This window comes from Bremia lactucae, linkage group LG19, assembly GCF_004359215.1.
Source record: "Bremia lactucae strain SF5 linkage group LG19, whole genome shotgun sequence".
NCBI lineage: Eukaryota > Oomycota > Peronosporomycetes > Peronosporales > Peronosporaceae > Bremia > Bremia lactucae.
In genome coordinates this window covers 1696364-1709631 of record NC_090628.1, presented here as the reverse complement: position 1 = coordinate 1709631, position 13268 = coordinate 1696364, and the positions used below count along the sequence as shown (strand labels likewise).

Sequence of the window (13268 nt, the reverse complement as noted above, 5' to 3'; positions counted from 1 at the left end):
CGCACTCCTTTCTATGTCACTTAGAAAGGAGTAGATATTACGCGAAATGTGATGCGTATTTCCATTATCATCTAACATGTCCATGTTAGATGATGGAAATGTGGTCCTTGGACGGACTACAAAGTGCTACCAGGTGTAACGGGGCACTACGACTTGTACTGCTTCAGTACAAGTCTACTTCGCACTGCTTCAGTTGTGAGTGGTGCCTTACGTCACTTCACGTACACTAGTACGTGCAGAGGAAGACTTCTCTTTAAGACATTTACCTTAAAGAGGATTAAATGAAAACTGTATCAATATAATTAAGTTTCTCTTTTTTCTAACTGTTTATGTTAAATTAATTATAAACTAATACTAAACATGCAATTGAAATTTTTTCTGTCTCTCTCTCTTTGTTTACGTTTACAGCTGAGTAGTCTGCGGGATAAATAGATACAACGGCTTATACCTATTTATGGATAAGATTTCCGAGCATTACTATATAAAGTAATATTCTCCAAATATTATCTACCTTTTAGATAATATATTAATTAACAACCTTTAAGTGTTAATTTCATGTAACGATACACCCCGTTACAGCCACTAGAACCGAAAGACACTGTTTGGAAAAATCGTCATTGGAATAATATTATACGCATCTGCGCCAAGAAACACCGGACATTTCCAAGCCGAAATGATACCGGCTGCATGTACCATAATATTTATGTTAGTTTTGCCGTTTTGCCAGGTAGATTGAAAGGTCATACTGTTCAATTTTATTTTAATTTTACCACTTTAGACAACCTTTCAACGGAGCTTTTGGCTATTTTGCAGCGTTTGACCTCATTTTCGCTTTTACATAATTCTCATTAAGCTTGATTCTCATCTTAATCTTTTTCGAACGAAAAAAATAAAATGTAAATGACGCTTAGGACAAAGACTACGCGGTAAATAAATAGAAACTTGATAGAATGATGTGTACAGAGAATAATGTGTACACTTTCGACGATTGACATGGATCACGTTTGGTTGGCTGCGTAAAGTTCACAATAGCACTATGGGCAAGACCAAGAAGCTTCGCTCCATCAGTCACAAGAAGCGCGCAACCCCTGCAGGAGGCCCCACCGCCGCAGAGATTGAGGATATGAAGACCATGGATTTAAGTGCGGTAGCGGTGGATGAGGCCCAATTATTTAAAGGCCTCGTTGATCTACAGGGTGCCGTCCGCGAGGCGACGTGTGTGGCTATTGCCACCATGTTTGGTGACGTAGAGGACGAAAAGGCCGAGGAAAATAGCCGCCGAAAGCTCCAGCGTATGGTAGACGCTGGTCTTCTTAAAAAGCTGATTCCGCGGGTTGTGGACCCGCTGCCAATGGTCCGGCAATTCGCGCTTGGCGCGCTGCGCAACATTAGTGTGACTGGTGGCCTCGAGCTTTGTGAGCTCATGACGATGCAAAACGTGGTCACGCCATTAATCAGAGTTATAACAGAGAATTCTACTGACGTTGCACTGAGCAGCAACGACAATCTGCGCGCCGTTCAGCTGCTGGAACAGGCCGTCGCACTGCTGAGTAACTTGTGTGAAAGCTGCCAGGCCGCCATTAATGAGCTGACGCAAGGTGAATTGCTCCTGCCGATCTTTAAAATCGCTGCGCAGGCTCGCACTCATACAGCGCTGCATATTGAGACGCTTCGGCTGCTGATGCTTATCACAGAGGGCAATGCGCACTTAAATGAGGTCATTGAAGCTAATGCCGCTTACCAGCAGACAATTGTTGCATTGCTGCAGGCACCGATGGATCAGCTTTCGCTACTTGTGCGATTACAGGCAATTGGCATCGCTATGAACGTGCAGGCAATCATGCAGGTGGAGGATACCGTGGCACGTATGATGCCCGTATTGGAGGGAGCACTCGCTTTTGACGCGGTAAATGTCGTACACATGGCGCAGCAAGCATCGGAGAATTACAACCTTTCGCAAAAGTCGCTGCTTGAGGACGAGAATGTGGACGACGACACGCTGACTACTGAAGAGGAGCAGAAGATTATGGCTGCCCAGATGAAGGTGCGTACATGGCGTAACAGTGTCCTCACGCTGACCTTAGCGCTAGAGCTGGTTGCTCAGCTAGCTGCAGTAGAAAACGACAACGATGATGAAGAAGAGTGGAAAAGCGATGATGAGGATGCTATGGAGGAGTATGCAGCGTCGCACATGGAGAATCACGGAGCAATGAGTGGCACTAGTACCATCGTGTCGAAGTATTTGGAAAATAGTCGCGTTTTCCCATATTGCGTAGTTATCCTTCAAGGACTCGTCTCAACTCCCCAGCTGTCGACAAAGCGGATCGGTGAGGTTTATACGTACTATTCATGACAGTCAATGCAACGACTTACCTGTTCCTTTTGAGTAACAGCTAAAGATTTTGAAAAGATGCGTATTCGTGTGTGCAACGCCGTCAACAACCTCTTGCTAAGCGTATCATGGGAGGTGCTTGGCGAAGAAGTGGTGCCCCAGATATTTCGCAACTTATGTGCACTCTACGGTAACTTTAGTCGGGAGACCGAGGCCCCTGTTGCTGGTGACTTTACACTGGTAAGTAGTGCAACAAATGATTTGGAGGTTGCTGTGACAGCAGCAATGCTGTCGGCGGTGCGGCGTAGCACCTTAGAGAAGCGTCATCTGGCTGTTGCTGCTGAAGATGCCAATTTGATTGTTACCTGTGCAGCACACGGACGTTCAGCTGAATCTCGGCTTAACGCTATCGGTATAATTGGCTGCGTAGGCAAGCGATGTTCAACTTTGGCTGAAAAGGAGACCATTGGCCGCACTTTGGTATCACGATTGGATGATTTGAGCCTTGAAGTGGTGGCCGAGACGCTAAATGCCATCTTTGACGTGTATGACGACGAGGAATTTGACGACACATTCTGCGCGCTTAATTTTCTTAGCGCTCTTGAGCGTACATCTAGTGCAATAAAGTCGAAGGTCAAGGCAGAGCAGAAGTGTCTAGACCGTGCCCTCGTAGCCCACGTAAAAGAGACCCGTTTGAATCTGCTACGATTTATTAAGTACAAGAAAAAACACCTTTGATAGTACCATTAGAGGCTTCATTGCTTCTTACCTTTTTTTCGCTGTGCACGATTTATGAAGTCGTATAGCTAACACGAGTGTAGCAATACCCGAGTTGAGGAAGTCGCTGGCAGCTCGACTGGCAGAGTACAATTATGTGCTTTCACTAATGTAAACGCAGGCAGGAAAGGCCGTCCAGATACTAGCGGATGCCAGCCAGAGCAAACACGTCATCTAAGCGTTTTCTTAATATTTTTTTTATTGTGCTTGACTGAACTTTCTTGGATATTGTGAAGATGTTTATTGCAGATAGTGTTAGGTAAGCATTCAAAGCGATGAATAGGCAGCGGGCGCTGGGATCCTATGCATATTACCAATTTTTAATTCAAAGTTGTGATGGAGGGTCTCTCGTCGAAGCGACAAAGTACATAAATTGTGAACGCAGTTCACGCCAACATCAACTTGTCGGCGCATTCTCTGACCCGACTGACTTTAACTCTCTGTCTTTATCTGCGTCCGATCAAAATAGAGCGCGCATAGTGCCACATTGCTCCAAGCGTCAGTTTGAAGAAGTTTTTGCATCAATTACCAGATTATTTGGCATACTATATTTGCAAATACGCCGAGGAAGCGCGCAAACTAGTACGAAGCAAATATACGACGTCAAGAATTTACCAAATGTTAGCTTACCTTATAAGGACAGCTTAATCAAAGCGCTAACCGTTGAATGCTGATCCGATTACAAAGGTGGAAGTAATGATAGAGCAGACGCGGGTGAGACTTTTCTGTGAAAGACTGCAGACACTGAGACTCGAAGCCATTCAAACGCCACCAATACATTCTATGCGCATTACGCATATACTGAGGGAATCCGAAACAGTGGCAAGCTGACTGTTGAAGGATATTGCGACTCGGATATGCAATGACGGCACCAACATAATTTCTTTGCTGACTTTTGGACCGTGTCTTTTGTAGAGGGCTTACCAGTAGCAAACCAAAACCAGGCCTCCTTCACGTTTAGGATTTTTAAACTGTACCACCCATAACATAAATTAATTGGTGGAGCTTTTACTTTTAGTGTGTCACGTTGACCTGTACCTTTTGGTGTCAGTCAGATATGCGTTTGTTTAAAAAGATTATCCCTCTTCGTATCCATAGAAAGCACCATTTGAAAAGCTGTCATCATGTCCCACCTGGCATCCTCTCTGCGTCGCTGTGCTTCCACGTCAACACGCAATAGTTTTGTAGATCGTTTACGGAAAGATCTCGCGGGGATCGCGGCCGCTGGCACGTACAAACACGAGCGCGTGATCGCATCCCCGCAGGGTACCGGGATTTGCGTGAACGGTGAAATTGTTCTAAATTTTTGTGCCAACAACTACCTTGGTTTGAGTAACCACCAAGCGGTCGAGAAAGCTGCGGCAGATGCGCTTAAAGAGCGCGGGTTTGGCCTCAGCTCTGTGCGCTTCATCTGCGGCACGCAGGACATCCATAAGCAGCTTGAGGAAGCCATCTCGGTCTTTCATGGCACAGAGGATACCATTCTATACCCATCATGCTTCGATGCCAATGCCGGTTTATTTGAAGCCATACTCAACCACGAAGATGCAATTCTTACTGACGAGCTTAATCATGCTAGTATTATTGACGGCATCCGACTCTGTAAGGCGGAGCGTCATCGGTTTAAGCACATGGACATGACGGACTTGGAACAAAAGCTTAAGGACACGCAGCACTGTCGCACGCGCCTCATAGCCACCGATGGCGTGTTTAGTATGGATGGGGTTGTCGCTCCGCTGCAAGAAATCGCGGCATTGGCCGAAAAATACAACGCGCAGCTTTTTATTGATGAGTGCCACGCAACTGGCTTCTTTGGGCCTACTGGACGTGGCAGTGATGAATATTGCGGAATTTTTGGTCAGGTTGATGTGATTAACTCAACTTTAGGCAAAGCTCTTGGCGGCAGCACGGGGGGATATACGACTGGGTGCAAAGAGGTCGTCGACCTGTTGCGTCAGCGCTCGCGTCCATACCTCTTTTCGAACTCGTTGGGCCCGTCTGTGGTCGGTGCGTCGCTTAAGGTTTTCCAAATGCTTTCGGATTCGTCTGAGCTAGTAGATAAAATTCGCGTCAACACACACCACTTCCGCGATCGTATGGCTATAGCAGGTTTCACGTTGAAGGGATCTCGGTAGGCTGCACAATTCTGATAAGTGACACGACGGTCCGTGCTGTTATGGTATTAACAAAATGCATTTCTTGATTGCGACAGTGACCACCCGATTGCTCCTGTGATGCTGGGCGACGCGAGACTTGCCAGTGAACTGGCTGATGACATGCTGAAGCGTGGTATCTACGTTATTGGCTTTAGCTATCCAGTAAGAAAGTTTTTATGCTGGTTGCACATTTGACTAGTAGTTTTAACAATTGAGTTTTCTACTTTATTATTTCAGGTTGTACCGAAAAACACGGCACGCATACGCGTGCAACTCTCGGCTGCTCATAGCATTGAAGATATTGACAAGGCGGTCGATGCATTCATCGAGTGCGGCAAGGCGCGCGGTGTCATTAATTGAAGTGCTTTGCGAATTAGTTGTACATGGGAGCATTCGCTGCATCATCGTGACGAGCCAATAGCTTTTAAATGTTGGAAGATGTTGGCAAGAATATGGTACACTTTCTAAGATTAATGTTGCAAAAAAAGTAATCTACTAGCAAGAACCTTGTGTGCGCAATTTGCATTTATTCCATCAGGAAGGTATGTTACTTGCATCCCTATCAAAATTTAAGTATAGTTCTTTCGAGTCCAACAGTTATGGGATTCAAACTGGTCGTTATTGATTATCCGCGCCCGCACATCTAAAGTTGTCCTTTACATATATCAATGACTACCGCACTAGTGGCAACTATGTTTAGCCTTTCTACAAAAGGCATTTTCTTTCAGCTGGGCTGCAACAATTCGATAAAGTATACTGGAATTTTCTCAAAGAGTACAACCGCTGTATCTTTTTTCGCCAGTGGTATAGTTTTGATCACAATTGTAAAGGGGTACCTTTCGCTATACTGCCTGATAAAATTGAAGGTAAATGTAATGGCACACATTGGTTGGAGAACCGTTGTTGTGGTACATTTACTTTACGGGTAAAAACCCTTTTATCCTATTTAAACAGTTTATTACTAAAATCCCATTTATTATGGGTAACAAATGTGGTCGCCGCCAGATAAAATCTGGCGGCCGAAATCTATTTTTAATTAGCTAGGGTAAGTTTTTTTTTTATTTAAATAATTAAATAAAGTTCCCTCTAATCTTAAGGCGTCTAGTGCTTTCCCGAGGCCGCCTGAAAATGCACTACCTAAAATTGAGAGACAGAAGCCATTCTAAGGATCATACTCTCGGGCACTAGTTGCCACTTGGTTCAACGAGCCCCTGAATTTCTTGAATTAGGATTCATTAAGCTTTAATAGCTTGTATGTAACGGGGCACTGCCGACTTGTACTGCTTCAGTACAAGTCCACTTCGTACTGCTTCAGTGCGAGTGGTGCCTCACGTCACTCCACGTACACTAGTAAGCGCAGAGGCAGACTCTCTTTAAAACACTTGCTTTAAAGAGGGTTAAAGTAAACTATATTCAATATAATCAAGTTATTCTGCTTCTGTAACGGGGCACTACGACTTGACTGCTTCAGTAAAGGTCCACTTCGCACTGCTTCAGTTGCGAGTGGTGCCTTACGTCACTTCACGTACACTAGTACGTGCAGAGGAAGACTTCTCTTTAAGACATTTACCTTAAAGAGGATTAAATGAAAACTGTATCAATATAATTAAGTTTCTCTTCGTTCTATCTGTTTATGCTAACTTGATTATAAACTAATACTAAACATGCAATTGAAATCTTATCTGTCTCTCTTTCTTTGTTAACGTTTACAGCTTATTATTCTGCGGGATAAATAGATATAACGGCTTATACCTATTTATGGATAAGATTTCCGAGCATTACTATATAAAGTAATATTCTCCAAATATTATCTACCTTTTAGATGATATATTAATTAACACCTTAAGTGTTAATTTCATGTAACGATACACCCCGTTACATCACCCCTCCCCTAAACGACAATCACTCTGACTGTCATTGGATAGAGTGGTCACTATGTGACCACTTAATTAAAAATGATGTTGATTGGTCAGAACCATCATTTTAAATTCTATCGCATGAAGAATAAATCCATGCGGAGTGCTGGTAGTGCGGCGCCTTCGGCTGCGATTCATGCAGCCTCGGGTGACGCACTAATGTCTCTTGCAGCAGACGTTCCGTCTGCCGTAGTATCTTCTTCTCGCGCAACACTAGATGGTGCGAGTGCACGTGGAGGTCACTACGAATGCCAGTCGGACGAAATGGCCGACTCGGGGAGAATAGGACAGTCGCCTGAATGACGTCAGGAGGCTGACTATGAGCCTTCGAAAGAGAGGGCTCATTCTGATAGACGAGTTTATAGTCTATTTGGTTTCGACGACGAGGATGATCCCTCATTGCCCGTTCCGTCTCCCGTACGGTCACCTGCACCTGTTTCTGTGCAAGGTGATGACGATGGCATAAGCCATCGTAATAAAAGTTCTTGTGGTACCCCTGCTTCATTTGGGTACCACTCAGGGGAGTAAAGACAATAAAATGTCTCGTCTCGCCTTTGAAAAGGAGCCGTGGCTTTTGCCAGAACGGCTAATCAATAGCTTGTCTGGAGAGACTACTCCTCAAAATAAATATTTATTGCGACAAAGCTCTATGGCCTTGACCCCAGCGCGAAGAACTTTCGCGCTGAGAAAAATTTTTATCTCGATGCTTTTCTTAAGCATCGATGGTTTAGTGGCAACAACAAGCGAGAGATAAAGTCTCGCTTATGCAAGCCTGAAGCGCGTTCATTCGCAATGTCAAAGAAATGGACGCGAAGCCTGGCTTCAAAGACTTAACGCTAATCGCGTTAAGTATAAGAACCGAACTCCACCCGGTGTAAAGTATAAATTGCATCGGTTGTAACGTGAGGCTGGGCTTCCAAGTCTCACGTGGGGTGATCCCTGTCCGTGTTGTGTAGACGACTCGAAGAGGGTAAAAGGGGATGTCTATTCCCTTTCTTCGCCCTGGGGAAGGGCTCGCATCTCTATTGAGATGCGTGACGCGATTGACGTTTTGCAATCGATTTACAGGCGCCAGGGGCGCGTGTTTTCCGATGGACCTTCTGAACCATCGGATGGGTCTCGTCATACTGACGGACGAGGCCCTCAACGTCAGCAACCAGCTTGGAACGAGGCTCCCAGCTGTCATGTGAAGGTGGTATCCGCGCCAGCGAACAAGATAATTCGTTCGGTGCCCCTTCACATCACGGTGGGTTTGGATACGTTCCACAAGAAAACGTTGACTACCGTGGGAATCCACCAATGGTTGTGGTGGAGGAGGAAAAATTTGATCCGAACCGTTTGTCGGATCTAGAGCCGAAGATCGACAAAATCGATCGCTTCCTCCATTATTTGAAGGAGGGACTTGACCATGCGTGGCAAGCGTCGCTCGTTGGAGCAGACGGTGCAGGCCACCATATCGAGCGGTTGGAAGACCGTTCGAAGAGTGCGTACTCCATGTTGAAGTACGAACGGAAATATCACGCTCTTCGTGATGAGCTGTCGTCAGCTCATCGCAGTTTCGAGGATACTCGGAACCGGCATGAGAAACTCCAGATTCAATATGAGAATCTGGTTCACGATCACAGAATCTTTTAGGGATTCTTGAAAAGGGGTGGTCAGATCTGACCTCGGAAGAAACCGCGTACTGATGGTACGGGCGGAGCCAACCAACATAAAACGTAGGATGCGTTCGCATCCTACATGGCAATTCTATTGTGTACGCATTGCCTCTGCGATGCAGTACACGGAAAGGCCCAATGAACTTGGGTAGTAGTTTACTGCTACCCACATTAGTGACTAATCGCTTAGGTAAGTTTACCGTAGAGAGTAGCACTAGATCATTAATATTAAATGAATGAACATTTGCTCTTCCATGTTTGTCTGCGTTCCGTTTCTAACGGTCCACTGCATTAGCAATGAAATCCTGATCGAAACGGATTATTGATTCTCGAGTTAGCAGAAATTCTTCTGCTGACTCATTTGTTTTGCCTTTTTCAGTGCGCTTTGTGCGCACTGCCATGAGATCTTTCTCATCTGCGATGTCGATTTCTTCGACATTGACATCACTCGCGTCGTTGCTAACTTGGACACGTGATGAGCTTAAGCCAGAAGTGGTTTTGCTCGTGCGAGTCCACACACCCCCTTAAACTAGAGAATCCCTCTAATTGTGTGGGTATGCGAGGATGGCGTAAGCCATTCACGAAGAACGGTGTATGCGTTGTAGACGCATGAACCGAATTATTGATGGCGAATTCGACCATCGGTAAAAACTCACTCCAATTCGGATACGATTGGACGTAACCTCGAAGTATCTCTTCAAGGATGCGTTCTACGCGTTCTGTTTATCAATCCGTCTCTGGATGATTAGTAGTTGACATAGTCAGCCGTGTTCCGAGAGATCGGAACACGGATTGCTAAAACTTCGCCGTAAACCGTGGATCTCTCTCCGAGACCAGTTCACGGGGACACCCGTGGAGTTTCAATACCGTGTCGGTAAAGACGCGGGCACAGCCCGGAGCCGTGATCGACTCTGGTACTGCAGCAAGATGTACCATTTAGCTGAATCTGTCTGCAAAACAAGGATTCAATTGTTTATGTGATCGTCTTTGGGAGATACAAAGACGAAGTCCATAGATACGGACTGCCAACACTCTGCCGGAAGTGGTAGAGGTTGAAGAGGTGCACGGGATGAAGAGCTAGTCTTCACCCGTTGACATACCTCGCAAGCACGAATGTACTTGCGCACGAAATGCTACTGGCGGGGCCAGTAAAAGTTGCGACTTACTGTGAGGTAAGCTTTCTCACGTCCAGGATGCCCACTTGTTGGTGCATCGTGACACTCATACATAATGCGCAAGCGCAAATTATTCTGAGTCGGGACGACGGGACGTGGAGTGTCGCCAGCAACGGCTGTGTAATACAATAAGCCGTTGCGTGTTGTGTATCGATCGGATGACGATCGATATAAAGCCGGTAGATCTTTAAAAGATCTATCGGATGGATTCATTAAATGATCCATCAGACAAAGAAGGTCCTTATCTTCTTTATAGGCTTTCTTTATTTCATCAACTAAGGTTCATGATGAAACACTCGTAGTGAGTGTTGCAACAGTAAGATCACTTTCACTGTTGGGGTGCATAGCTGACTCGAAATCGGGTCGGCGTGATAACGCATCAGCGACGACATTAAGTCGTCCTGGTTTATATTCCACGGAGAAATTATGCTCCACGGAGAATGATAGCCACCTCGCCATTCTTTGCGAAAGGTGTGGGCTGTTTACTGCCGTGCGTAATGGCGCATGCTCCGTATGTACGATGAACGGTCTATCTCCTCGGAGGTAGACCCTAAATTTAGCCAATGCATATTTTATGGCAAGGAGTTCCTTGTCATGCTCAGGGATATTGCGTACATCTGATTGCAGCTGACGCGATTGGTAACAGATGACGCGCTCCGCGCCGTCTGTATCGTATTGCATTAATACACAGCAGATTGCGAAATCGCTGGAGTCATAGACCACATGGAATGGTCTGTCTTGATCTGAAATCGTCAAGATGGGCGATTGCATCAAGCTTTGCTTGATACCTTCATAGAACGCTGACAATCAGCGTTCCATAACCATTTCTAGTCTTTTTTCAAGAGACGAGAGAGATGAACTGTCATCTCGGCATAATTGCGGGAGTAATTGTGCAAGTACGCCGCTAATTCAGGTAACTTTCTGGGATGAGAGCTTTTCAGGAATTCGAACGCTTTATGCTTATTAAAATTAGCCATTTCTTTTAAATTATAAAGTACAAATTTTTGACGTACTTGAGACAGATAAGGCATTATGTCATCTGTAAATTCAAGGCGCACGCCGTGTTTACCGACGATGCACCCTAGAAGTAATATTTCGCTTGCAGCGAATATACACTTCTTGAGATTTGCGTACAACTTATGCTTTCGCACAAGTCTAAGAACCTGACGAACGTGAGTTTTATGAACTTCCACGTCCGTCTTTTCGTCCATGGCTCGGCTATGGACGAATACATTATCAAAATAACTCGGTGCGAATTCTCGCACCGGTATTAACAGATTCGTTACGTATCTGTTGAATATTGCAGGGGCGTTACTATGCCCCTGTGGCATTACTAGCCATTCCCAGAGCATCCCACTGGGTGTGCTCACTGCTGTGTACGGGATGTACCGTTCACGCATAAGGATCTGATTAAATCCATCCATCCGATCCATAGACGAAAAGATGGTATCGGCGTTTGAGCCGGTACCGTTGCAGCATTCAGTTTATTGAATGCGTGCACTATCCGCCACCCTTTTGTGGCCTTTCGCACACAGAAGGTCGGAGAGATATGTGAGGAGGTTGACTCCCTCACATAGCCCACTTTTAACCGATCAATAGAAATATTATCTATCGCAAGAACTTGTTCACGAGGCAGTGGCCACTGCTTCATGACACAGTACTATGAGCCCGGTTTGAGCTCGATCTCATGTCGAGTGCCTTTATCATTAGGCAACTCGCATGGAACTGCTTTAGGGGATACATCCCTGAATTCCAAAAAATCCTTGTATAAAGGATTTGTTTTGAGTGACTTCCAGGATTGAGTAGTATATATCTCAATTCGAGTCTTCACATCGAGGACGCTTTCGCCCATCGATGAGCTGCTGAGAACCCGTTCGTTCTCTGCAAAAATTACCGCTGACCGAATATCGGTTACGTAATCGTCCTCTGTGAGGAGTACGCAGATCTACTTGTTTTTGCCACCATGCAGATCTCTCAAGAACCGCTTAGGTTCAAGGGTTGGTAATTGAGTTATCTTCGAAGTTAACTTCGAGGGCGCATACCGATCAAGAGTAGAAGCGCCTACTCTCGATCCGTCATTAACTAAGACATTTAATGTCTCGGTTTCTTCCTGGGATTGATCCACAGGCTGCCGGGGGATTGATCCCTCGGGATTTAGAAGTCTAGTAACTTCTACCATTTGAGGGGATTTCTCCTCAAGTACGTGGGGACCTCTTCCCTCAACGTATTTCGAGTGTGATTGCGCTATCACAGTCGGGTCCTCTACGGTCGACTCTCTACTCGACCTAGAATCATCGTGATGTCCCTTATACTCCTTGAATGTCGCCCGCCAGGCGTACATTCATGTCTCAATCCACTCGACTTCTTCGAGTGGTGGACCTTCGGCGCTGCCTGTGCATTCGCAGATCCGTCGGCAGCTGACTCCACAGGGTGATTCGTAATCACACTGTGATCTTGTGCAGTCGTGCTAACGACCGTATCACAAGTGAGGCCATCGCACTCACTCGTAGTACATCCACACGCTTGTGGACGCTCCAAGACGGTCATCAGATGGCCAAATGATGAACAAGTGCAGGCATCTTCACCCATCGATGCTGCCAGCTGATTCTTGTCTCATTTTTTGATGAGCCAGGAAAACCTAGGATGACATCAAATTTGTCATCCAAATCCAGTACGATGAATTCGTCGTCGTACTATAGTTCTCCAACGTGTAGTGAGATTTCAATACGCGTTTTACTATATTATCGATACGCCTGTCGCTAGACGCACCGTCATCCTCGTTGGGGGGATGTCGCGCTCAACATATTTGAGCCTACGACCCTCTAGTGACTGGCGACGAATATAGTTATCGACGCTCCGCAGTTCACGAGGGCTCTAAGTGAAAATTCATTTGTCATTTTAACTTCAAGGTGGTAAGGGATACCTCATAACCAGGTGCGGAGACACATAATGATTGTGTGTCTGGAGCAACTTCAGTCAAGAGATTTGCAAATTCTCTTGAGGTTGCTGGATTAGTAGGGCGTTGCGCCCCTACTGACCCCGACCGTTTTTTTGTGGTTCGCCTTGCTGTTGCGATTTCGCAACAACGTCGATCCCGCGACCGTTGCCCTTTTTGGCATTCGGTCCATAATTACGTTCAGTACCTCTCGGTACTGGGCGTGGGGCACTACACTCATGAGCGTAGTGTCTTAACTTTTGACAGCGATTGCATTTCTGCAATCGTTTTTTGTTCGAAAGCGCGGTTTATCGCTTTC

General features: G+C 45.7%; 2 protein-coding genes across 2 annotated transcripts; both read left to right on the top strand.

The window, feature by feature from the left end:
* Nucleotides 1–989: 989 nt before the first annotated feature.
* On the top strand, nt 990–3309 carry CCR75_003033 (uncharacterized protein). The gene is made up of 2 exons (XM_067961130.1): nt 990–2327; nt 2394–3309. Exons 1-2 carry the CDS (start codon nt 1037–1039, stop codon nt 3068–3070), a joined length of 1968 nt encoding a protein of 655 aa, XP_067823715.1. The 5' UTR covers nt 990–1036; the 3' UTR covers nt 3071–3309.
* A 764-nt stretch (nt 3310–4073) lies between these two features.
* CCR75_003034 (uncharacterized protein) lies at nt 4074–5784 on the top strand. The gene is made up of 3 exons (XM_067961131.1): nt 4074–5240; nt 5322–5427; nt 5503–5784. Exons 1-3 carry the CDS (start codon nt 4234–4236, stop codon nt 5623–5625), a joined length of 1236 nt encoding a protein of 411 aa, XP_067823904.1. The 5' UTR covers nt 4074–4233; the 3' UTR covers nt 5626–5784.
* Nucleotides 5785–13268: the final 7484 nt, after the last annotated feature.